Genomic DNA, 26,052 nt, shown 5'->3' with positions numbered 1-26,052 from the left:
GCGGCCTTTTATGGACAGTGAAGAATTTCAGGCAGTTTCCGGTTGGGTGTGAAGCTGTGTCTCTGAGCAGTAAGCAGCGCATAGAGCCCGAGGCCATAGGTTTTTTTTATTTAGACTTATAACACAGAGCTGCCACATTCCGAAAAGTAAACAACCAACAGCTTTTACCGGGTTTATTTGTGTAAATGGACTCTAATTCTCTTGTTAGACTAACGGTACTTAGTTGTGGGGATAGCAGATAAGCTAGCGACTTCTACACGTAGCCGAAGTTTATTTTTCGCTGGTGTTTTATTCGAATTCCCTTTCCATCTTTTATCAGAAACATTTACGCGTACTGAAGCATTTAAGGTGGGACGGGAAAGAAGGAAGGGGATTTCAACCTCATTAACGTTAACGTTACTCCCTTAGTTGTTACACTGTAGTAGCAGCCTTGAAACACTTCTCGTGTGTTTTTACCTTTAACTATTCTCTTTACGTTCTTTGTAGAATATGTCCAAGTCTCTGAAGAAAATAGTGGAGGAGAGTAGGGATAAAAATGTCCCCGAGGTGGATATGTGCGACAGGGGGATATCCAACATGCTCGACATTACTGGTTTATGTGAGTATCTCATCTTAGACTGCTGTCCATATACTTGGTTAAGTCGTGTTTTCATTTTAGGATTTTTCCTGTGTGTTGGAACAGTTCACCTCATACGCCGACCACAGGCTCGAGTGACTTAAACCCACGGTCTATACTCAGCCTAGTAACTTACTATTTTAGTATCAATCTTAACCTACAGTTTTACAGCTGTAACCTCCCTCCTGAAACAGAACATTAAACCGGAATCCTAGAGCTTTTAATTGTGCTTCAGATTCATACTTTTAAGACTCTGAATATTTCCAGCATTTTAATCCCACTATAAAAGCATCAACAGTATATAGAATTTGTCACAGATCTCCTGTTAATTCAGGAAAATGGTTTGAAAGATTTATTCAACATGCTAAGGTAGGCAAGTACATTACATGTAATGAACTCTGATCATTGTCTTATTTTCTTTTGTCTTGTAGTCACCTTGTCCAACATAACTCAGCTTGTGTTGAGCCACAATAAGCTTGCAGGTAAGTACTTTATTTCATTGTCTATTTGACAATATCTTGCTTAAAAAACTGAACATCTTTAATGATTTTAGCCTTGCTGTCAGTGAGTTTTGATATCATGTTTCAAAAATACTAATTCATAATAATAAATATAATCAGTACTTTGGTAATTTTTCAAATTCATACTTTAAATGTGAAGTTCACAATTATACTAATAATAATAATAAAAAAAACATTAAATTTAGAATAGGTTTCCTTACCATTTGTTAGCTCCCCAGTTTGTTTACATGCTGGAAATTGGTATAACGTGTTTATGAAAACCTTTTGTCAGTAAACAAGTAAAGAAAAAAAAAGCAGTGGCTTCGTCAGATATGCTAGGTTTCCTCTCTCTCTCTGTGCATGACAGAAAAATGTCAAAGAGCACAGCAAGCATTAAAAAAGAGATAGGGATATTGCTTTATTTTCACTCCATATGTGGGTGATAATGACTTATTTTCATATTCACTCTAAATTCAGGTGCATGCAAACTGAATAAGGTAATGGACCAAAAGTTCTAAAAACTAAACAAGTCAATTTACAAGCAGGTTTCTGTGGTAAAGCTTAGACAAGCAAAACGTAAGCCATATACAAACAAAAGATGTTTTTTTTTTCTCCTCAGACTTACTGTTCTGCCTTAAAAAATGCTGAGATTCGGAATATAAACAAACCAGGAATTAATGCCGTTTCCCACAGTCATAGATGTTCTTTTTAAATGGATTGGATTTAGCCATCCTTCAAATGGCAATGGTGTTCTCATTTAAACCACCAGAGAGCAGCATTGGCTAAACAGTAATGGTAAAGTGAGTAACGACAGTACTTCAAATGTGCCTGCGCGTTGCAAATACACTTTCGATATTAATAAATGATATATAATTATACATTTTCACTTGGTCCTTTGTTCGTGATTTTCAAACAGAATATAGGCAAAATTTTAACTATAGTCTGTAATTGCAGCTTGGATTTCCTCCAAATAGTGTAAAAAGCATCTCTTACTGTTCGTTTTCAAGTGTCTTACATGACCTTATTGGTCTGGAAACAGCAGCATTAAGTACACTGGCTTTTTTGTCTTGGCTGGACAATATTTTGCTCCAGAACTTTACCATGAAACAGAAAGCTACATATTTCACATTACAGGTTTCATGTTTACTGTAAATGCTTGAGAAGGATTTGTTTGTTTGCACCGAAATCAAGGTAATCTCCGTGAAGATTTCAAAACTTGATATTGCTCATGTTTGTCAGGTGTTATTTTTAGTGATGATCAAAGCTGTGTAATTAGATTAAATTCATCCATGTCTCTTCACCTGCAGGAGAGATCCATGAATTGAGCTCTTTTTACCTGATGCTTCACAGACAAGTCAAATAATATAGCATGGGACACTAGGCTCTTTTCGTGTGTTTATGCAAATGTAGTTGCTGCGTATTCATTTATATTGGTTTCACTGTACATTTTAAATATTCCATCCTCTCATATTCGAGTGTCAATTTTTTCACCCTCTTTTTCTCAGTATACCCTTGGACTTATAATCACACTGCTTATTTCTATGGGTGAATCCTCCCATTTCAGTGACTGTCTGCATAAAGTGCAGAGATGTAAACCTTGCCATCTTTCTGAACTTTTCAAGGTAGTCAGGAATTACACTGACATTTGGAACCCTTTCATTAGTGAGGCCGCATAGTATAGTACCCGTGCTGGCAGGGATGAGAGACACTACTGCTGCCCAGGTAATGAGAGAGCGAAAGAGAAAGAGAAAGAATAGGGCAAAGGTTTCAAACCTCTCTCCACCATCCAGTCTTTACAATGCATTCACTTATTACTATCAATCACACTTACCATTAAATAGCCTTGAGGTTTCGAAGAGAAATAGCCAGAGCTTTTGACTTTCAAAGCTCATGTATTTATTCACGTATCTACACAGCCGCTATCACAAATAGATTCAAGATTCAAGATTGTTATATGTATATATGAGCACATGCAGGCTTATACAGTATTGAGTGTGTGATGTTTACTTATAGAATCACATCTAAAACCATTCTTTTAATATAAAATGGCTTAATGCAGTATGTAAACAAACAAAAACTTTCATACTTCAACTTTCCATGGTGGTGTTAAACCCATGAAGCTCAAGAAAAAATGATTACATGAGAAATATAGATTTTATGCCTTTTAACATTTAGAGTGCTTAGCAGACACTCATTTTAGTGTGATTTAACACAGTATGTGACCATTTATATGTAGTAAGAAATACATTTTTTATCCAGATGTTGATCATTGTCTTTCACTGTATTCTGGAACAACAATTCATCTGGATAATGAATTATTTATAATCTGTCAAGTCAGTTCCTCTCCTAAACTGATGAGTAGTAGTTTGTGGTTTACATCCTGAAGAAGAGCTGGGACGAATTAACATAATTTAGTTTTTATATGAATTGGTATTTAGGGTTTGAAACAAATGCAATTTCCAAGACTATTCATTCATTGATTTACAGCATATTCCCACACTGCTCTGTTGAGGCTAACATATGGTATTGATTTTTAAATCCCAGATAAAGTGTGAAGATAGATGTGGATAAATGTTTTAAGAGCAACTGGCTGAAAAATACAAACAGTAATCTCTTTGAGGTTGCTAGTACTTATTAAACGTGCAACCTTTTTAATACATTTACTGAACATTACAGGTTCAAATTCTATAGACATTTAAAAGTCTCCAGGGCTTCCATCTTGCCTTTGTTGTATTTTTTTTATTTTTATTTATTTCAGTGCAGGATATTGCTTTCTGCATACTGCATTACTACTTGAGAGCAGTAGCAGAGAACATGAGGTGTAGACCATCATAGGTATAGATATCCAGTTTGTGTCAGTTTGCTGGTTTATTCTAGAACCCTGAAATGTCCCTTTGATATCGTATCAGTATGTTTGTAAGCACTCTGTGGAGTTGATCTCTCTCACAAAGCATTCATGTCATGTGTTTGTGTAACCCACACCTACCTTTTTATAATGAAGGCCAATTGATCTGAAAGTAATCAGATAGGTGCCCTGTTATCCACATTGATCACTGTCTAAGGAGCACGGGCGGGGCCACTGGCCAAAATGGGAGGGGGACAGAACCGTTATGCTAAACGCTTTCATCATTAAAATGTCAAATCTATTGCTGTGCAAGTGACCCGTAATTGAGTCATCAAAGACAGAGTGCCATTGCCCTGGCTCTTATAATTAGCTTGTTAAACCATGCTATGTAACTAGCAAGCCCTCTGTCCTGCCCCTAGATGCTATTTGAACTCTTGGTAATGACTAACTTTTTTTTATCTAAATCTGCATTTGTGAATTTGAAATTGTGATATTGACAGCTTGCTATTTACATGTCCTGTTTTTCTGTTCTCTGACTGTGCCAATTTTTTAAAAAACAATATATATATATTTTTTTCAAAAAAAGCTGTTCCTCCAAACATCGCTGACCTTAAGAATTTGGAGGTCTTAAACATGTTCAACAATCAGATAGAGGAGCTGCCCACTCAGATTAGCAGCCTTCAGAAGCTCAAACACCTGAATCTAGGGTAAGCATTTATTTACATTTTCATGTGCCTTTATTCTCTCAATGTTTCATTAGCTTTTTTGATGTTTTTTAAAGATATATATTTTATAATTAGTATTTACTGGGCTGTAAATACAATATTTCTATGGTGACAATATGTCTACTTAAAGACGGAAACATACAATTAAGTGTTTAGGATCATAAGATGATTGACAGAATTTTGCAACACTTCTTCATCACGGATACAGAGTATCTGAGCAGTTTTACCCATTTTGTTTGAGGCAGATATATGTTATGTGGACTTTTTAAATTCAAAGGCTAAACAATGTTGTGTCTTCTTAGCAAGCTTGGCAGCAGTTGTAGTTTTGGAGTAAATGTGTGATGGGGCTTTTTCTATGAGATGCCTTGGACATTGATCATGACATTATATGACAGGATATGCAAATAATAGAATCAGTATAAAGTTTAGTTTATTTTGAAAAGGCTTTAATAGTATTCATTGTAGATTTATATTCATTTGGCTGAATTCGGGGTCTTGAGCATCAAACCTGAAACAAGATAAGTAAGAGTTAAATTTCACGCTCATTTTACTTGGTTTGTTTGCTTATGTTGCAATAAACTGGACCTAAATATAATATTAGGAGCTTGTACTTTAGAGACCACATAGACCATTATACTCTTCTACTTGCTTCCTCAATTTTACAACAGTCCACATCACACTGTCCCACTGCAGAAGGCACGTTTACCAACACCTAAATCCTGAGGGGCCCTTCTTAAGCCTTGAGGTTTGAGAAGAAGAGGCCTCCTCAATGTCACGCGGGATTAAGGAGCACCACAATCTCCCCTTGCATCTGACATCCCACATTTTTATTGATTTGCTGTCAGACGCGTCATTTCCAGGCATAATCTTGAAAACATAAGCCGCAGTGCTGTATTCGTGGCAGTGAGTCCCGGTGTGAGCGTGTGTACGCCTGCCTACCCGATCTCATTTGTCAAAACAATTCCCCACCTCTTGTAATTGCTTCACAAACACACAGCGGAATCAGTTTGTTTGTGTCTGTTAAATCCGCTGCAAAACTGTGTATGTCTTTTGCGACAGCGTGCTGTCACTGTGCTATGAGGGGAAAGGCGGGTAATGAAATTGGGGAGGACATATAGACTTAGGGAAGAGAGGCTTAAGTGGCCTGAGTTAATCAGCCTTTGATCTCAACTCTCTCTGTATCGTGCACACACATACACTCTTCAGTTCTCTTTAGCTCATTGTCAAGCACCTTCAACTCTTTGCAGACCAGTACTCATTTACTCACGAGGCTCAGTGTAGCCTCAGAGAGCAAGATGTCTGCTATCAAACTTGTAGTTCCTATCCATTAAATGATGAAAATGAAATGCTCCTGTCCATTAGATGGATAATGATGTGTAGAGATGAAAAAGGCAGGACTGAAGAATCTACAATTAAATGACCATTTCTTATTCTGTAATACTAATACTAAAAATAAAATAGGAGTACTTAGTTCAAAGCTCAAAAATGGTTATAGGTGGATATGACTCTTTCATATTACCTTTTAAATTAATTTTGAACATTTAGACGTTGCTATTTTTCTTGTTTTTTTTTTTTGTTTGTTTGTTTCTTAGAAGCTATTTGAATTTCTGTTTGGTATGTTTCTGTCTGCCAAACACATTCAGACTTCAAATGCTTTGTTGTCACTGCACAAAATGCAACAAAACTGTGCATTTAGCCCACTAGGGTGCGGCGGGCAGGGTTTGTGTGATTGGTTGATTGTTCTGAGAACACTTGTCTTTTTTTGATATGCAAATTTTCTTCATTTGTGTTTATTTTTTGTGGCTTCTTGATGGCTGCTCTATTTTGAGTTGCCATTTTACCATGAAACGTTATTTAATGGTAACTACCAAGTCTTGCACAGTACTTAGGAGTCCTGTTTATTTATTTATTTTTTATATATTTTTACACTCTTCTTTTGGAAAATTTTATTAATTTATTTCCCCTTTACTTTCCTTTGAATGTAAAAGCCGTATATTTAACAATGCTGATATTTAATTTCATTTAACTTGTGCTGTTTGTCTGAATATTACATGAATTAAAAATCTCTGACTTTTGCACGGTATTGTATATGTTGCTGTCTTTAGTATTGACAGTCAAGGAGTTTATACATGGGGCATCAGTCTAAGTCAAAGGATTATTGATCTTTATTTTTCTGCTCTTTGACTGTGTAGCTGTTTTGTATAGCCATGTTAAGATTCAGTTTGTATTGTGTGTGTGTGTGGATGTGTTTAGCATGAACAGGTTGAGTAGCCTGCCTAGAGGGTTTGGGTCTCTCCCAGCACTGGAGGTCTTGGATCTCACATACAACAATCTGAATGAAAGCTCCCTCCCAGGGAACTTCTTCTACCTTAGTGAGTTTCTCTATCACTCTCATTCCCTCTCAAAACCATTCCTTTTTCTTATATATACAACATGCATTTGTCCTAACTTCAGAGTGCTGTCAAACCTAATACTGTGCAAACTGAACAACAGTCAACTGACTAAATTTCTTCATCATCATCCTCATCCTCATCATCATTATCATTCCAATCAACCCCTCCCCATTAGAGGCCCAATGATGATCATTGACCGTCTCTAGTGCACTGTAGTCCGTTAATGGGCTGTTATTTTAATACTGATGACATGATCAGAGCACACGCTGCACAGTAATCAGTCCTTTACTCCCCTCCACCCACTTCTACATACACCCTCCCTGCTCTATTTATCATCGCTGACGACTAGCCTCTGATATTACCTCTGATTCCATAAGCAAATTAAAATGGATCTGATTAATGCATGAGGTTCAGGTGATTAAGGACAATCAGAAGCAGCAAACCATACTGGCAAATGAGGAAGGGGGAATAGGAAAAGTATAAGGCTCTATGAAAAAGTGTTAAAGAGTTATGCTTGCAGAACTTAAAGGTAGACACACTCTTTGAACTGTATTTTTATCATGCAATCAGGACACTGGAGTAAAATGGCCTTTTAAAATATTTCAGTCATTTTTAAATGTATATTTTCTTAGCACTTATGCATGTGCCTGTTCCTTTCACTGTCTGCGTGTGATGCCATTTTTGTTTATGCCAAGACTTCTACACTGTATCTGTATGTTCTATCATGTTTTCACCTTTTTCTTTATGTCATTGGTTTTGCAGACAGACACAGGTGTAGGCATGTAGTATAAATCAAGCCTGACCATCTTTATTGATCAGGTGGCACTCTGCTCAGGACAGTAGTACCATGGCCTGCCTTACGCTCCCTCTCTCTCCCTTTCTCTCTCTCGCTCTCTCATTTCAGCCACCCTGCGTGCACTCTATCTCAGTGACAATGACTTTGAGATCCTGCCCCCAGACATCGGCAAGCTGACCAAGCTGCAGATAGTAAGTAATTTATCTAAATTCCCCTGAAATCAATCCCCTTTTTCAATGGGCTGTTAGGTTTATTTTTTACATTGCATGTTGTGCTTTATCACAAGCTCCTGAGAGCTCATTTAGGGTTACATGTGTTGCTTCATATGTTTTGACGTCCCACACTTATCTCATGGAGGTGTGATAGGGTGATAAAGCAGGCTTATGAGTGATCATACTGAAGATTTTAAACTTGTTTGTGGAATGGTGATACGTTGAAATTGTATCAACATGTTTAACAACCTGTTATGATAAACCATATTATTTTCTAAACATTTAATGGATATTATTACTACTTCAAGGACATTGACCAAACATGACCTGTTTCCTTAAAAAAAAAAAAAAAGAGGCACAACATTCCGAAGCCTTTTTTTAATGTGACACTGCTAGTGTATTATTGGATCCATGTTGAAATATAAATAACGTTGTATTCATTCATGGACTTATTTATGGCCTTTTTGTTATGTTACATGTACAGAGAAAAACTGTACAGGGCAGAACTGAAGCATTTATTTTTTATTATAATAACAACACAAGTTTCTCTTATACATCATAAACCCATCGATAACTGAAAATGTATAAATAAATGAGTGATGTTCCATAATAATGAATGAATATCGCTTTCATATAATGGCATTATCTAAATGGAACTCTTATGTGGTCTTTCTTCTCTGTACAGCTGAGTCTGAGGGATAATGACCTGATCTCCTTGCCTAAAGAGATAGGAGAACTGGCTCAGCTGAAGGAGCTGCATATCCAGGGCAACAGACTGACTGTGCTGCCTCCTGAACTTGGTGAGGTTTGGATCTTTTTTTCGCGCGTGTGCTGATTTGGCAAATATTTTGGAATCACCAAACTTGGAGGATGTGCACGCTGTGTTTCTACTTTGTAGAAAATAAACAAATCTAAGATATGTCACAACATATTTAATATCTAAGTATTCTGACTTTGTGAAATATATAACAAATTTAATTAAGATTAAGATATTTTAATGTGCAATTAAATTTAAAGTGCAATTTAATATTTTATCCCTGATTTAAATAGAGGAAAAATATGGAATCTCTCACTGTAGAGGAAAAAATTATGGAATTTTGAACATAAAAAGTACCACAATAGGTATATTCTTGGTCTGTATATCTTTTTGTTATTTGGTTTTCCATTTTTAGTCTTAAAAGAGAAAAGCAGTGAACAACCCTCTGGGTGACTCAGGCTGTGTTAACTTCGTTCTCTCTGTGACAATGAAATATTATTTTTTTGTTTGTTTTATACATTGAAATCACAATTTGTTAGAATGCAATGTTCAAATTGCTGGAACTGCAATTATTTATTGTACACTAAACTATCAAAATCAATGTCTTAAACAGGACCACATAACTTATACAAACCTGAAGCAACTAAGTACTGTGTGGTATATGTGAAAACAACCTGTTTGTTAATAATTGGGTTTATTGAGTTGAAATGTAATATCAGATCTAGGCACCAATGTAAGAATTCTGGTTGGAGAATTCAAAAATATTTCTGTGTACATATCAGGACATGCGTATGAAATGAAATATTTATAAAACCTATAACCGTGAAGATCAACCAGGATTATTATTATTATGAGGAAATGTAAAATGATATTTTATTTAAGTTAAAATTGCTATGATTTCAATCATTTTAATGCAAATATTCCGGAAGTAACAATGCTATATCATCATGTATCCTTATTTAAAAAAGCTGAGAAGAAACATCATGGTCCATTTTAGTGAGCGAATGAATTTTTATGATGGTAAAATATTAATATAAACTTATATTATGTCAGCCATTTTTCTTCTTCTAAGGTAAACGTAAGCTCTGTCATTAGTAATAGTATGACATCAGGCTGTTTTTATGACATTGTAACAGTTGTGTTAGTAGTATTCCTCCTGAGAAGCTGCTAGTCTAGTACACGGCTGCTATGCTGTGTTTACTCTGCCAAGTTTGTATGTACACTTGTGTTTGAATGTAACTGGCATTTGTTTACTTGATGCTATAGTTAACAGCCATGCTGAGGGATATGATGAGCTTTGACTTAATGGGCAACAGCTCTCACTGAAGAGTGTCAAAGGCCATGTCAAACTCCACACTCGCTCTTCATTATTCTCTCTTTTTCTTTCACTCACTCACACAATATGGCAGGAGAGCGCTGTGGGCCTGCTCTGTTTGCAAAACAACAATTTGTAAGAGCGCTTGGCATATGAGACATGTGCACAAGGAAAAAAAAAACAGGTAAATGCACAAGTGTGAAAACACCAGTCAATAGCCCCTTAGTCCATCATGCTTTAAGCAGAAAGAGTCACTGTGCTCTCGCAGGCTGTGCTGTGGTTGGTTGGTGGATCATTGGGGAGTCAGCCACGCCCTGCTGACCCAGTGGAGGATGAGACAGCAGGCATCACCTGCTCCTCTGTCTCATCTCTCTCTCTACTCTCAACACTGAATGCTTCACAGAGCCCCATAGGGGTCAGCACAGGTCAAAATGCTCTCTGGCTGAGCGCCTCACCGCCCAAAAAACACACACACATATGCGCACACACACAGTTGCTGGCTTTCTTCTTTTCAGCAAACATTCAGCTTAATTTATCATATGTTTTCATCCTTATAATTAACATGTTTTCTGCCCTGTTCTCTTATACAGGCATTACTTCTCCCATTTGTCCTAAGAAACATATTATCGTGTTCTTAAAATCTGGTTTGGACAGTCTTATCTCATTTTTAGGGCAGAAAGGCTACTTTGGAGTGGTGCCTGGCCAGGCTATTCTGAGTATAGGCTACCTTATGACTGCTCCTCTCTACTGTCACACACACAGAGCCTGCCTGAGAAGGCGATAATTGGCCTTAAACAGCCAACGTCGCCCACATTTTTGACGCACTGCTATATAGAATTATTGACTAGTGTTGCCTGGTAAGAGGCTGTGGCAGATTTGGCTTAAATAGTTTCCTGTTGTTCCGTCACAGGTATTAACCTTAAAATGTTTGCGACTTAGTGAAAAATCTTGTATATTATCGCTGTCCATGCACGTGGATGTTTCCATTTACTTCTTTCCCAGAACTCTCACTAGCTGTTGTTTGAAGCACACATTCAGTTTCCTTAAAAAAATTAAAAAAAAATTATTTGTTGAAAAATTTCTGAATCCCTTTAATAATGTTGGTGTTGGATCAGAAAGCAAGTTATTTTTTGATCTTACACTAACAATTAGAAGGCCCAGTGTAAAGACTCAATCCTAGTAATCTTTATATACCATCATTTCACATTTAGGTTTTTCTTCTGGATGCAATATTTTGATAGCTATTAGTGTCCTATGTCACTAGGCAGTGCTTAGAGGGATTACAATCCTATACAATTTTATATGTTGCAAGTTTGTGCAATAACATGGATAACTTTAATGAACTCAAATCACACTTATTCTGGGAACTATTTAAGAATAGGAGAACATCCCTGTGTAGTTTTCCCTGCATACAATATTGCATCCTGGACATAACCCCATCAAGACTTTTCAGAAACCAGAAAAAAAAGTACATTGGATATCTGATGTGAGCTGGGTGGTAGCCTCAATCTGACCAGTGCCATGTCCTTTCCTGTGCCTCCTGCAGGGAAGGCTTTGCCTATGTAGCTTATTAGGACCCTCCCGTTATGTCTCCTTAATCCTGTGCTTCATAGCCCAGCCTCGTTAGAGCTGCCACAGAAATGTGTGTGTGTGTCTACGCGCATATGTGTGTGTGTACATGAAAGAAGCAAAGAGGAGAGCCCAGCTAACAAGGAGCAGCCAAGCGCACAGAGGAGGGCAAGGGAAAAGAGGAGTACTACATGGAGAGGAGAAAGCTCAGGAGAGAGGGAGAGACAAAGTCAGAGCAGGCACATTATGACACCAAAAGCCATTCAAAATGACACTTTTTGAGTATTCTTGAGCTGAAGGAACGAAGGATGGATGGCACATAAATATTTATAAAACTTGTTAAGAAATGATAGCAATCAAAACCTATGGTAAACATGATAAATATGGATCCTTGATATTTATTTCAGGTTTGTTTCTGCTTAGTACAGTTTATTGAGGTATCCGAAATAAGATCTATTTAAGAATCAGGTTTCACAGGTCTGATAGATTTATTCTCACATTAGCCGTATCTCTTAGCTAGGTAAAGCAGGACTTCATGGGGACTATGTAACACCAGTGGAGCTGAATGTGAGGCAACAGATTAACAGCTAAATTGCACTAATGGTACTGTCTGACTGGTTTGTGAGGCATGACGTTGTATGCCAGGGCCCAGGTTTAATTTAGCTGCTTCTCTGACAGCTTTTTCAACACTTTCTAATCAGAAACAATTTAATTAGGCCCCTTGTGTGCTACGATGTGCCACATTAGCACTGTGACCTGTACTGTTACATTGTCAAAATTTTCACTCCCTTTCTCTCCCCTCCTTTTTTCTTCACATTTTTTTACCCCTCACTAATCTCTCCCCTTGCTCCCTTACTGCTGTCTCTTTTCCTCCTGTAAATCACACAATCTCCCCTCTTCATTCATTTGCTTCTGAATTTCATCCTCCTCTCTCACTTTCCTTTCTGTATTTATTCCTCTCTGCCCCATCGCTACTTGGGATGGATCTTTCCTTGATAATTACTCATTTTCTTGTAATGGGATAATGTCACTTTTAATAGTTTTAATGTTGTGGTTGATTGATGTAAGTTTATTTATCTGCTTTGGAGATAAATTTTAAGCACTCGTTTCATGGATAGTCATACATTGTAAAACACTGTGAATTTATGTTTGTTTGTTTGTTTTTTTGTTTAGGAAATCTGGACCTCACTGGCCCGAAGCAGGTGTTTAAAGCAGAGAACAACCCCTGGGTAACTCCCATTGCAGATCAGTTCCAGCTGGGCGTTTCCCATGTTTTTGAATATGTTCGCTCTGAGACCTATAAGTAGTAAGTGTCCTCACAACCATCCTTTGCTTTTCAGTCTACAACTACAGCTTAAGATGTAAGTGGATCATATACATGTGAAAAGAAAAAAGAAAAGGGAAAGAGAAAGATGTTTTAGACAGAAAGCATAGCTGACAGAGAACTCAGCCTGTATGCCATATATTTTAGTCTGTGACCCTCCCTGTGTTTATACCCCAGTGACAACCCTGGTGTTGTCCGTGATCTTCATGATGGCAGTATGATGGATTTAGTAATACTGCTTTGGCTTGCAAAATATAGCCATACCAAAACTCACCGTGCAATCTAATTAGATAAAAAAAAACATTCACAACAATCCTTATTCTCCTGAACATAACCTGTCTTCTTATCTTGTCCTTTAAATAAGACATATCTTGCTGATGAAATGTCTGCCTTTTATTGAATATTCAGTATAAATTTAGATATCTAATACAGGCCAGTTTTATTTTTACACAATTTTTTTCTGGAACAAGCACAAGGTTGGCTCAATGAAAAAAAGATGAGCAGTCGTTTGTATTAAATGTCTTGTCGATTTACCACAGAACCAAACCAATTAAAGTGAAAGCTGGAGGCATTTGTCTTTTATAAGTGGCAGAGGAAATCTCATGTCTCAGTGATATCTCCATCAATGACAAGCTTTTATCCTTTGGCTATTTAATATTATACACCAGTAGTGGATTTGAGGGCAAAAACAATACTGACATAAAATACGTTCTTGTTTTGAGTCAGTCTGCGTCTAGAAATACTTCTTAAAAACCTAATTTTATTGGGCAGTTTTGCTGTGTTATTCTCTTCCAGTGTTAATCACACATCCACAGGATTATAAGGACTTCTCTGGAAACTTACATTGGTCTTGTTCCTTTTAAAATATAGTTTGGCCCCTATTGGACATTATATAGAAAACTTTAGACTCAAAGCAAACACCCACTTTCAAGGTGTAATCCTTCATTGTTGAGTGGAGTTTTTCTTTATGTATACCTGTGGTGTTCACAATTATGTTTAGTAGTGTCAGTATTTTATTTTAGTCCTGAAAAAACTTTCTGAACTAATTGTAGCATATCACTGACAATCCTTTACCACTTCTCAATCCCCCACAACAGGAGAGGCAAATCCCTTTGTTTGATCATTTAGCTGCCTGCTGAGCTCAAGTCCTTTGAGACCCACAACCCACTTACTGGAACTGATCTCCCTCCAAGGCACGAACATGCCTGCCTTTACTATTATGGAAGAATATCAGTCTAACCTAAAGTGTGTTATGACATTAAACTGTTTTTATGTGGGGTCTATGTATATAGTATCCTACAGCAGGGATTTCCAAACACCAGGCCATGGAAAAGTACTGAGCTGTAGGTTGTTTGTTGCTGGTCCTCAAAAACCAACTAGTGCATGGGGAATAAAAAAAAATAAACAAATTTCAGTATTTTATTATTTAAAAAAATGAATTGAATTAATAATACATTTTATCTAAAGATATAATGATAGTAGTTTAAATACTGAAAGTAAACTTATGAGATTATATCATCTGAGTTTACTGCATTATGTCTCCATGTGCTAATGCACGTCCGAATGGATATGTGACTTATTTATTTCCAAAGTTTCACTGGGACAAGAGGCCAAAGTTTTGGGACCAAAAATGAACACTTACATTATAATTTAAACTTTGATTGAATTGAACATAATACTCTGAACTTGCTACAGTGGCACTGATAACGCTATTGTGTTTTAAATCTATATATCTGTGTGGTGCCGAGCTTTTAGCTTTGACAACCTCCAAAACAACTCTTCATAATTGACTGGGCAACAAAAACACCTGATAACAGCAAATACACAATGACAACAGGAAAATATTATGACAATACTCCCTACCCTACCAAGCCCCTTACCCAGAACAAAATGTACCAGGGGTGTAAGCTGGCCTGCGTTTGCAAAAATTTTGGGAAACTGCTTTAGAGTGCTGGATATACATTGCATGTTGTACGTTTTTGGACCTGATATTGCATTATTCCTGCAGGTCACAACGGGTTATGCCATTTTAATGATTATATCCACATGCTACGCTGAAATTATATGACTGATTGCTGAGGCAGCAGTAAGCCTTTGACAAATGGGAATTTGTGTATTTAGTGATTACTATCTGCAGTTATGATCAATTACAAAGCAGGCTGTCATCAAAAGTGCAGAATGCTAAATATGCTAATTTCCTTAGTCAGATATCTCCAATAGAAAAGTCATTGCTCATGACACACTTATCCATTTGTACACTTTTGGCAGCTTGGACTTGATTTTTGCATTTTGGTGCTGCCTATACATTATATGCTAAATGATAATTTATTGTATGCATATAACTAAGAGAAAGACCTGAAAGAAATATACAAGGCCAGGAAGGAATTTCTCCTATTGCTGCGTATTATGTTTTTGGGGTGAGTTGCACTGAGGATAAAACACCTGAACAAAACTTCTCTTTTGTGTAAATACACTTTTCCCAACAGAAATGAACACCTTTAACAAAGTCTGTGTCATTAGACAATTATGGTCACTAAGGTCCTATGAGGCATGTTAATGTCAATTTCAATTGAAGTTGAAATCATATTGCAGCCATTGTTGATTGTAGATCCTGTGGTTGATGCTAAATAAATCACAGCTGGCTTTTTTTTGCTAAGGCCACAGAGAAGAGGTCCAGTAATGTCTGGCTTTTCTGCGCCTGCTCTAGCTGTTCAGTTCTGCTCTGCTTAGCTGTCTTCTGCTGTAGCTCTGTGTTCATCTGGTTATCTGATTCTCATAACATTGGGACTGCAGGGAGCTTATTTCTCTACTGACAGAGCCAGGAGGTCTGAGCCTAAGGAGTGTGTCAGAGAGAGAGAGAGAGAGAGAGAGAGAGAGTGAGTGAGTGTAAGAAAGTAAATGTGTGGAGGTTTGTGAATCCCGTTAGACAAGCGTTAACAGGGTGCGAAGTGTGGACTTTCGATATGTCCATGGCTCAACAGTTTCATTTACACCTGCCTAAATGTCCTTCAGCTGAGACAGCACTGGGCCCTTACTTTCCCCAGCTCTATTTTTCATCTAGCTCATTGTCATTCATTCTGTATATTTCAGAAACAACGAACATAACTAGCATATAGTTGTGGCTACTTTAGTAGTTGTTTCATCACTTTATCAGACCAGAATATATTATAATAATAAGGTTTTTTTTAATCAATTCATATTTTAAATTTGATTTAGGGCTGGACAATAATTCAGTATATTTCACTATATAAAATGTTTCAATAATGTGTGTTTGTGTGTCTACTTTTTTTTTTTTAAACCCACAATTTTCATTATTTCGATATTCATTATTTACAAAATCTCTCACTGACTGACGGTCATTACAAGGCAGATCAGTTCTGCACACTCAATTTAAAATTTTGTTTAAAAATACTAATATTGGAATATGCTTTACAATAAACACAGTATATTACAGTAAATCTACAGTACAAAGAACACAGTTCCACAGACTGAGACTTTTCTGGCCATCAGGTCATCAGGTCAGGACAAAATAATATTTGTAAAACCAACAAGAAAATATTCAACAAGCAGTCAAAACTAAACTGATCTGAATCAGCAGTCAAAATCGCAGCAAGCTAGGCAAAAAGTGACAAACACTAAGTGTTTCAGTAGGTAAAACCTATCTAATATGCTTTTGGTGGAGCGAGTGTGATGTTCTGCTGGGGAATCAAATATTTCAAGGTGTTGCACTAGTCGCCAAATTCTTAAGATTTCAGTCCGATTTGAGTATGTGGGATGTGCTGGAGCAAGAAATCAGATCCATTGGAACTTCACTTTAGAACATTTGACCACTACTAACATGTTTGTCTGATTGCACTGGACACCTTTAGAGATTAAGTATATGATGCATCAGTGGCTACATTTACATGCAAATATTTCCTCCAGTCAGACTGACTTCATTACAATAATAGATTCAGACTGAGGTGTTTATATGTACATTCCAAAATGATGCACAACTGCAGAATAGCACTTAGTGCATGTTATATATAACATATAATGCATGTTACTGGAGTTTACTGTCCTTGAGAGGAAGACAACATGCCTAATTCACACAGGGACAGGCCGTCAGACCTGCAGGGCGCCCAGACCCTTTGAGATGCCAGAGAGATGGAGAGATCTCGTGCACAAGCAGGCAGTGAGCGGTTGAGTGTTCCTCCTTAAAATAATGTTTCCCTCCTCTGGAGTTATAAAGCTTCATTTCACCTCAGCGACTCAAAACCCCTTTACAATAAAGACTGGTGGAAGAGAGGAGCACTGAAGAAATTCACAGATCAAGTGGGAGCAGAATTTAAGTATGACACAGCAGTCTTTCATGATTTTATAAAAATGCATGATAATTTTTAAAATGTTAAGTAATATTTACTTAAAATTGTATTTGATTTTTATTGATAAGGTACTAAATCACTAGTTTTAAGTTCTACATTGAGAATTATAGGAAGATATTTTTTGCCTCATTGGACCCTTTCCCTTTGCTGGCATGAGGTGTAATGGTCTGTAGAGGAGAAGGTGTTGCACTGTATGATAGAGTGCCAGGCCCTGTGGAGGTCTCATATGCAGATGTGCCTTTTAACTTAGTCTCTGGTGACCCACGAGAGAACACATGCTTGAAGAACATGCTCACTTGTCCGTTTAGGAGTTAAAATGAATGAAAACATGCTCTGCTAAATCTTCTCCTCTCCCCTCTTCTCCTTTCCTCTGCTGGGGATAGTTTGGGAGTCTCATGGCAAAAGAGAGTGTGTTTGGGCAGGGGTGGGGGCACCTGCATGCATATTTCATGGAGTGGCTTGTTAACCTGACAGAGGGATCTTTTGGCTGACTGACGGTGTGAGAGAGCAACTGCATGCTCATAATGCATTAACATATCGTAAAGCCTGCCTCACTGCCATCTTTTATTCATCCTCTCCTCTAAACGCTTGTTGATAGTGAGCAGCAGAAGCAGGCCCTGTGCAGAGCACTCGTCACAGCTGTCTGTGAGTGACTGGGTGGGGGTGGTGTGTGTGTGTGTTGGGGGGGGGGGGGGGGGGGTGTAGAGAAACACAATTAAGATAGCTCAAGCCTTTGGACTCTCTCATACTTTTTTCCCCACTCACTTATTCCTGCTTACATGTACCTTTACATTAAGGTGATGACCATAATCACTGCTCATACATTATAAATTCATTGCATTTTATTCTGTATAAATAACATCAGACTGTTAATTACTCATTCTCACATGCACCTTTTTTCTTGCATCTCTCTCTCTCTCTCTCTCTCTCTGTTCATTTATTCACTCATATTCTCACACATTCACACATATCCATGCATGTCCAGTGGATGGTCTCATTCCACAGACTTGGACAATTTGGAAATAGTCTTTTACTAGTCATTATAAGATTTCTCAAACACATGTTTAAAAGTTCCAATCTTTGCATTCCATAAGACTCTCCACGTAGTCCCAGTGTGAGGTTTAGAGGTCGTGATGCAGTTTCCTCAAACAGAAAAATGCAACAGCAAAGTGCACAGTTCACACAAGTGAGATATTCCCATGTGTAATTAGTGATTAGTGTCATGCAAAATGCACTGAACAAGGCACTTTAAGGCAATTCATTACAGTGACATCTGATTTGATTAGTACAGTTTCCTCCTTAACTAGAAAGGAACAGCATTGATATTGTCTGTTAGTGGTGGAAATGTGGAACACATGTAGACACTGCAGACTTTGATGGATCTAGCGGAGTACAGTGGATGTAGCTTGAGATTTGTGGGTGTGACAGGGCTAATGATCACTAGGAGACCTGTAATCATGCAGTTTTAGTGACTGTGAGTACTCAGCACTTCTTAAAGACACTGAATCACTGGCACAAGACCACATACCTTTATTACTGTGGGTAATTATACCTCTTCTTGTTTATCAGAAAATCGTTAGACAATATTAAAATATAATTTCTTAAACAGTGTAGTAGAATGAGGGAGATCATGTTTGTCAGCATTTTCTAACCACAACATTTTTGCCATATAAAAACATGAGAATAACTTGCCAAAATTGTATACAGAGCAGAAGCTATGGCTGCGTTTATAGGTCCATCTGCTCAATGGTCTCTTTGCATGTGTACATTAGCCAGCCCTATTGTGCATGTGAAAATTGTCTGCTGACTATGCTTAGAGATCTTCGCAGACCTCTCCACTGTCTCTCTAATTAGAGTCATGCATTGCTGCACCCTGACACTGGAGCATGGGGAGCCTTTGCCTGTCAGAGAATTTCGGTCTGCAGGTTTTCTTAAAAAGGCAGTTATCATAACCTTCCCTAAATTGAGATTAAATTTTTTCTTGGGTAAGCCAGGCCTGTACCCCATTTGACTGTGTTTTTGAGTGATTAGTAACTTTAACTTATGTGTTCTTCCATGATTTAAGTTTTACAAAGAGGACCCTGCAAATCTGTTCTTTGGCCTGTGTTCAGAGGAGGTCTGCAGAAGCTTTTGAATATGCGCTAATACACAATTGTCTCTGTGTGCTTATGATTACTGAGGAGGTTGGGGAGGTGAGAGAGGCCCCATCGCTTCTCATTAGCCCAGGCTCATAGACAGCTCTCTGGGCCTGCTTCCACACCTCCATAGCTTCCTATAGGCTATCAGTCAGAGGCTTCATTAAGCCCTCACCTTTAAAGCACAAAACTACATCCTTCTCACCATGGCTCTGTGTAGGCACTCTTTTTACTACAGATTTAATTATTCATGACAAAGACCATTCCAACACATGTAACATGATGTAGCATAATAGCATTACCCATTAACTCACAACACACTGTCTTTTGATTATTGTTATGATGCATCTGGTTTGGCGGTTTAGTGAAAAAATTTCCAGAAGTGATGAAGTCTCTGTTGCATCAAGGTTATCTGTGCAGAGGCTAGCAGTGGTGGGTATCTTTATTTCCAACTCCAGAGTCACAATATGCAACAAAGCAGCTGTGTAGGTCAGCAAAACAACACACTTCATCATAATCATTATCATCATCCAGAGACTAACTAATGATGGAGGAATCTGGAGACTGATCAGTTGTGAACTACTTTGCTTGTCATGCATCTTCATTATTGTCATTTAGTCTCATTGAGTATGGGCATGGATTTCCATTGGTTGTGTCATGGTGGATTGTACTTTAGACTGATCGGAGTGTTCATCCAGTGTGCTGCTGTCACAGCTCGAGGCTTTTTAGATATGTTATCTGATGTACTTTGGCTGAGGAAGGAAATGATCAGTAACCTGCTACTGGTAATGTCTGATAAAGCCACAATTACAGTCTTTTCTTGTCCACTATTCTCCCTAGTGCATAATTTTTCTCTCTAATTTACACTTCTCTCAGTTGCCTTTGCCAGATCATTTATGGCACACTGAAATATGCAATGTTTCGGTAAATGACACAGTTTGTATATGTGTGTTTCTGTGTATGTTCATATGTTGGTTGAAGATGAAAATTAATTGGTTTGAATAGCTTATATGCTATGAAAATTCTTCTCTCTGGATATTCCCTTTGTAGGGTTTTCAGGAAACCCTGTCAAAAGACGTTTTGTCAACACAAAGCTAATGGTTAGTGCTGAAGTATAAGCCACATTACTGGAAAAGTAAATATTTTTGTAATATGCAGTAAAAACTATTTGTGAAGTTTCTGGAAACTTTCTTTAATTGACAGAAGCAATACGAAAATATTTCCAATAATTTCACTGAACAGTGTGGTTGTATTTTGGAAATATAAACAAATTTAGACTTTGGTGCATTTAGCACACAAAGTTTGGAGAGAAGCATGGCCAAAACATTGTTACATCACCTTACTTTTTACCTGTACTCTTATTCATATGGGAACTGAGGGAACATTTGTTACAGGTACAAGACCTTATCTGCTCCACAATCTGTGGTCTTTATCTGGGAACGCACAATGCACTACATTTTCAATAGGAGTCAGATATTGGTTGCAGGCAGGCCAGTAAGGCGCACACAATCTTTTCTTTATAAAACCATGCTGTTTTAACACTTGCAGAATGAGACCTGGCATTGTCTTGCTGAAATAACCGTTAACTTCACAGAAAAAGACATTACCCTGACAGCAGCAATTGTCTCCCTAAAATCCCGGTATGTCTGTGGAACTTCCACACATATGCAATTACTCCTGCCATGACTGAAGTTTGTATTTTCACTGCTTATAGTGGAAAGTTTCAAAGTGTAACTAGATTATTGTATAACATTTTCACTTTTATTTTGCCTGTCGAAACGTTTTCTTTTTAATGTGCTGCAGGTCTCATATGCTAAATTTGTTTATATTTATTTTGGCCATAGTTTGCATTTATTATACACTCAGAATAACTTTCACTGTAGTGGTACCTCTTGCTATCATTGTGGTGGTACCCTCAGGGGTACATATTCAGTATCTTTTTAATTAGGAAACATAATTGTAATATATACTATAATGATTGCAGATTTTAATGCCCCTATTCATTTCCATTATGGTTTTTTATTTTACACAGTTCTATAATGAAAATTAATATTCACATCTCCTTCTGGAGAAAAGAATGGTACGTACATTTAGGGAACACAGCTGGGCTTCAAACCCACTGTAGTACCTTTTTAAAAGTACATTTATGCTTTTTGTACCTTTAGAAACAAAAATGTACCTATACTGTACTTTTTTCAGACAGTGTATCTCAGATTCTTTTTGGGACATTTGCTGTCAATTATTTACAGAAATAATATATTTCTTTATATTTTTTTCTACTAAAGTTCAGTCCATTGTTCTGAGAACACCAGCAGTTTTGTTTGATTTGAAAATGTACAAATGTTTGTACTTTTTTTTGGCAGCTTCATGTCATTTTAGACCTAGCACTGAGTTGTGTGCTCACAGTGGAAGGATGGACAGAAAGATTTCAAATGAAATACAAGAGTCAAGCTTGATATTCTCTCAAAGATTAATACTACAAATTAAATAACATGGAAATTGGCCTTTGGCTTTTGCACAGGACTCTATGTATTAGGTTTACATTCTTAGCAGTTTTATTAGTATGGATCAAGTAATGTGCATGACTAAATAATTCATAACTTTCATTAACATATGCCACTATTTGATTAGAGATTTTTAATATGCTGAAGAGGCTTTTTTTTGGGGGACATGCTACTTAGCTCTATTCTTTGTGAGACTGGAAATTGAAGCTCATTAGAGGATAAGTAACATTCTTTCTAATCATGAATTACTTTTAACTCTATAAGAGGAGGACCAGAAATATGGAAATTACTGCCAGCCTCAATAGGCTCATAGGCTGATCAATGACCCAAGGACGTCTAGTACATTTATCACTGAACCAGATGAACATACTGTATATACTGCAGCCCACAACCAGATGTATATGCATTTCCATGGACATACCCTTTTCTATGAGCTGTATGTACAGATATATAGGCTATTAACTGAGATTAATTAACCTGAGAGTATTTGAGGAGCCCACAGGAATAAAATCCCTCCAGCTATCAGGAATCAGATTCCATTAACTGGGCAGTGCCAGTTCTGGGCTTTAATTGGCTCTAAGTGTTTGCTGGGGCAGATGAATGGGAAATCTTTGTGTTTATACCAAGGCAGGGCAGTAAAGCCATACTGTTATAGTAATAAGCTTGCTGTTCATTGATCTAGGATCAGAGACCTGGGTGCTGTGACTATGTTTGAGAAAGCTGTGACTACAGCAGCAGATAGTGATGCTCATGGTCATGGTCTGAAGAAGAGCTGAAATTGGGCCTCCAGATAACACAAAGTTGTGCAAAGAGCAGCCTGGAAGCGCTGGTTTACAATTACAATTACCTGTTGTATATGTTGCCAATTCTGATCATTACTGAAACCTATAGCTGGACGCGTCCAGACAATAAACCCTTGCAGAGGGTTCAATATTGAGGAAACCAAAATAATATTTAAAGTGCTGTCAATATCACAATTGAATTCTGGCTCACAACATGTTGTGTACATTTACCTCTGTGTGGGCTGGTGGGAGACAGGCCTATGGAAGGTGTTGGTCTCATACATCTTTTTGTCTTTTCAAGTATCTCCCTACTCTGGTTTCTCAGTATTCCTCCCATGTTAGTGGGCTTGTCAGTGGTGAGGGACGCTGACAGAGAGAGAGAGAAAGAGAGAGAGAGATAGAAAATGCTTCAGTGATTCCCTACGCACCCTCAGCATATCAGCCTGATGTAAAACAGTCCAATTTAGCCCTGGCTTCAGCACCAACATCTACGTGCATCTGTCAGTGCTGATCCCCCAGCTTGCCACAAAACCATCAGCTCACAGTCCCTGTCTAGATGCCACTACATGCAAACAGTAACTCACTAATGTGTCAGCAATGTTTTTATCTGTTCCATCATATATATTAGTAATTATTACTAACTGGAGAACAGTTCAGTAATGTTTTAGCCAGTGCAGTCACAGCCTTGCTTGTCTGTCCAGTATTTCACTTCATTTTGATATTGTATCTCATCTCTCAAACCCCTCTCATCATTTATTTCTTCTTATTATATTTTTTTTTCTAATTGTATGACCGAATATACCTTTTTTCCCTCTATACTCTCCTATCAGGATTGATCAGATATATAAATAGTTGGAATTTTTTATGACAGTAGTTGCATTCTGAGCTCTTATTGACATAATGAGCAAGCAGCCTTTCTTCTTAACGCTTTGTCATTGTTTGGCCACTTTCCCTCTTGACCTGAACTTGTTTTGTTTCTACTTTTGTTTTTTGTTTGTTTTTGTTGATTCATTTCTTCCTTTCTTGTAAAAGTAAATTTGTACATATTCAGTCGACTGCCAGGTCAGCAGACACTGAATTAAATATCTGTAGCGAAATGATAACCCTCCAATATATTCTTACACTTTCAAGTCAAGTGCAAGTTAATTTTATTTAATTTTTTTTTTTCTTTGGGAAGTTAGGAAAGTGTGTTGGTGACAGTCTGTTTTATTTATATAATTCCTCCGACAACATTTGAGATGGAGAAGTGTCACAGAGGTCTCTGGTATTTACAGGCTGTCCGGTTCCACAGGGGCCACTATAGAGCCCTCCCATCTGAGCCTTCCCTACGCGCCTCACTGGGCAGCTGTGGAGGAAGCTGGGGGGAACAGTCGCTGGAAAAGCCCAGGGGAGAACCCAGAGATGGGGCATTCCAGACAGTAAAGAAAGCGAGATGGGGAGAGAAAATAGGCATGCTGCTCTGATATGTTACCAGATTTTGCACTATTAATAATATTATTATTAACAGGAAAAAGAGATTCCACATTTAAAACCTGTCACCACCTTTTGAGTTCTTGCGCATTTTTCAGTCAGAATCTGTGTGTGTATTGAGGGGGTAACCTTATTAACCACACACTCAGCAGTGGCTTTTTGTAGTCATCTGTAAATATTAAATATGAACTCTAGCCCTAAAGCGGCACACTTGCGTGACATTTTGCTGGTCTGCAATTAGAATTATTTCTCAAATGGCATTCTTTAATTACACTCTGAATCTGCTCGGTCCTGAAGCTGCTCACATACTCACTGCAGTGTGTCAGACCCCATAATCATCAGCTACTTTGTCAACAATCAATCAGAGACCCTTATTATTTTGGCAATAACTGGAGTATAGCATCAATTAGCTTGGCCTCTGCAACCACCCACATACTTTCACACTATCTCCTGTCCATCCCCCCCCCCTCTCTCTCTTTCTCTCTCTCCCACTCTATCTCTCTCCCCCTCTCTCGCCTTGTGTCACTTAGCTCAGCCTTTGAGTGCCTCTTACACTGAGAAAAGCAGTGGACTGGAAATGGCTCATCCTCTCTCTCTCTTTCTCTCTCTCTCTCTCTCTTTTTTTTCTCCTTAAGCGGCCCGCTTTTGGATAATTGTCTCTCTGTGCATTGCTTTTATGCAGCACACAGCTGTGGTTGGACAGCCTTAAACAGCACAAAGAGTCTGCTGTCTCAGTAGGGGACTCATCAGTGTGTGGCATACTCAATTATGCCTCCTTTAGCCCAGCAGTCCCCAGAAATGCTCCTCTTCCCCCTCTTGAAAGACTTCATAAAAAAAGTGTTTTTGTTTGTTTTATTTATTGTTTTTTCTGTATGATTTTATGCTGCTAAACTGTCCAGTGTGGTAACAGTGTGCTTATGTTCTGCCTTTCAGTCTTTATGGGCGACACATGCAGGCCAATCCTGAACCACCCAAAAAGAACAATGACAAATCCAAGAAGATCAGCCGCAAGCCCCTGGCTGCCAAAAACAAGTGAAGATGAGGAGGGATGATGAAGGGCCTTTGTTTGCCCATACGAGCTGGACCTCACTGCATGTGCCTTTCTTCACTTTTCTATTTATTTACTAAAGGAACACACAATGGATTTTTATACTCTGTTATGTTATCACTTTACACGTGTGGTATCACTGTTTTTCCATGTCTCAAACAGCCAGTTGCCTTAGCTATATTATATCAACCCACTATCTTATTACTGCCATGTACTCAAGTGTTATTTTTAAAGTCATTATCTGAACTCTCCAGTAAAATCTGCCAAAAGTGCTAAAGGTTTTGTTTCAAAGACATTTAAAAGCAGTTGTTGAATAAGTAGATGGCAATCACCCACTTTGTCATCATTCCGATGTACACTGTTACAGTTGACAGAAATATGCAAACTAGGAGACAGCCCCAGTTTGCAAATGCCAAGATGTTCATGCCTATAATTTTGATGTTTTTATCATTTGAGATTTTGCTTTCGAAATCGTCCAGAACATTGACTATTTTTGAGATATTAGCCATGTTCTGTTTTTGTTTGTTCTGTTTTCTTATCGATTGCTAGTTAGAACCGTACATGAAAAATACCTTTTTTGACTTAAAAAAAAAGAAAAGAAAAAGAAGCATATGGTAACACTATTTATTTTGAAAATAACTATTTTTCCATGCTGCTGCAATTGTGATCTGTACACTCTACCATTCTAAGAGACAAG

General features: G+C 37.8%; 1 protein-coding gene across 4 annotated transcripts; it reads left to right on the top strand.

The window, feature by feature from the left end:
• On the top strand, window positions 1-26,052 carry rsu1 (Ras suppressor protein 1). Of its 4 annotated transcripts, none has more exons than XM_066683122.1 (9): window positions 1-69; window positions 487-598; window positions 1,048-1,098; window positions 4,548-4,668; window positions 6,940-7,058; window positions 7,984-8,066; window positions 8,773-8,887; window positions 12,902-13,034; window positions 25,241-26,052. In XM_066683122.1, the coding sequence occupies exons 2-9, from the start codon at window positions 490-492 to the stop codon at window positions 25,341-25,343; spliced, it is 834 nt and encodes a 277-aa protein (XP_066539219.1). In that variant the 5' UTR covers window positions 1-69; window positions 487-489; the 3' UTR covers window positions 25,344-26,052. The 4 variants fall into 4 exon arrangements, with proteins under 4 accessions (XP_066539219.1, XP_066539217.1, XP_066539220.1 ...); XM_066683120.1 differs by having other exon boundaries at window positions 40-146; XM_066683123.1 differs by having other exon boundaries at window positions 62-181.

The sequence above is a fragment of the Hoplias malabaricus genome, chromosome 10, assembly GCF_029633855.1.
Source record: "Hoplias malabaricus isolate fHopMal1 chromosome 10, fHopMal1.hap1, whole genome shotgun sequence".
Taxonomy (NCBI): domain Eukaryota; kingdom Metazoa; phylum Chordata; class Actinopteri; order Characiformes; family Erythrinidae; genus Hoplias; species Hoplias malabaricus.
The sequence above is the reverse complement of the archived record's forward strand: the minus strand, read 5'-3'. Positions and strand labels throughout refer to the sequence as shown.

Bases quoted from the DNA above. Each gene is read 5' to 3' on its own strand.
- rsu1 (XM_066683122.1), top strand. From the start codon at position 490: ATGTCCAAGTCTCTGAAGAAAATAGTGGAGGAGAGTAGGGATAAAAAT. The intron at 1,099-4,547 runs GTAAGTACTTTA...TTTCAAAAAAAG, and splicing joins GAGCCACAATAAGCTTGCAG to CTGTTCCTCCAAACATCGCT. The intron at 13,035-25,240 runs GTAAGTGTCCTC...TCTGCCTTTCAG, and splicing joins CGCTCTGAGACCTATAAGTA to TCTTTATGGGCGACACATGC.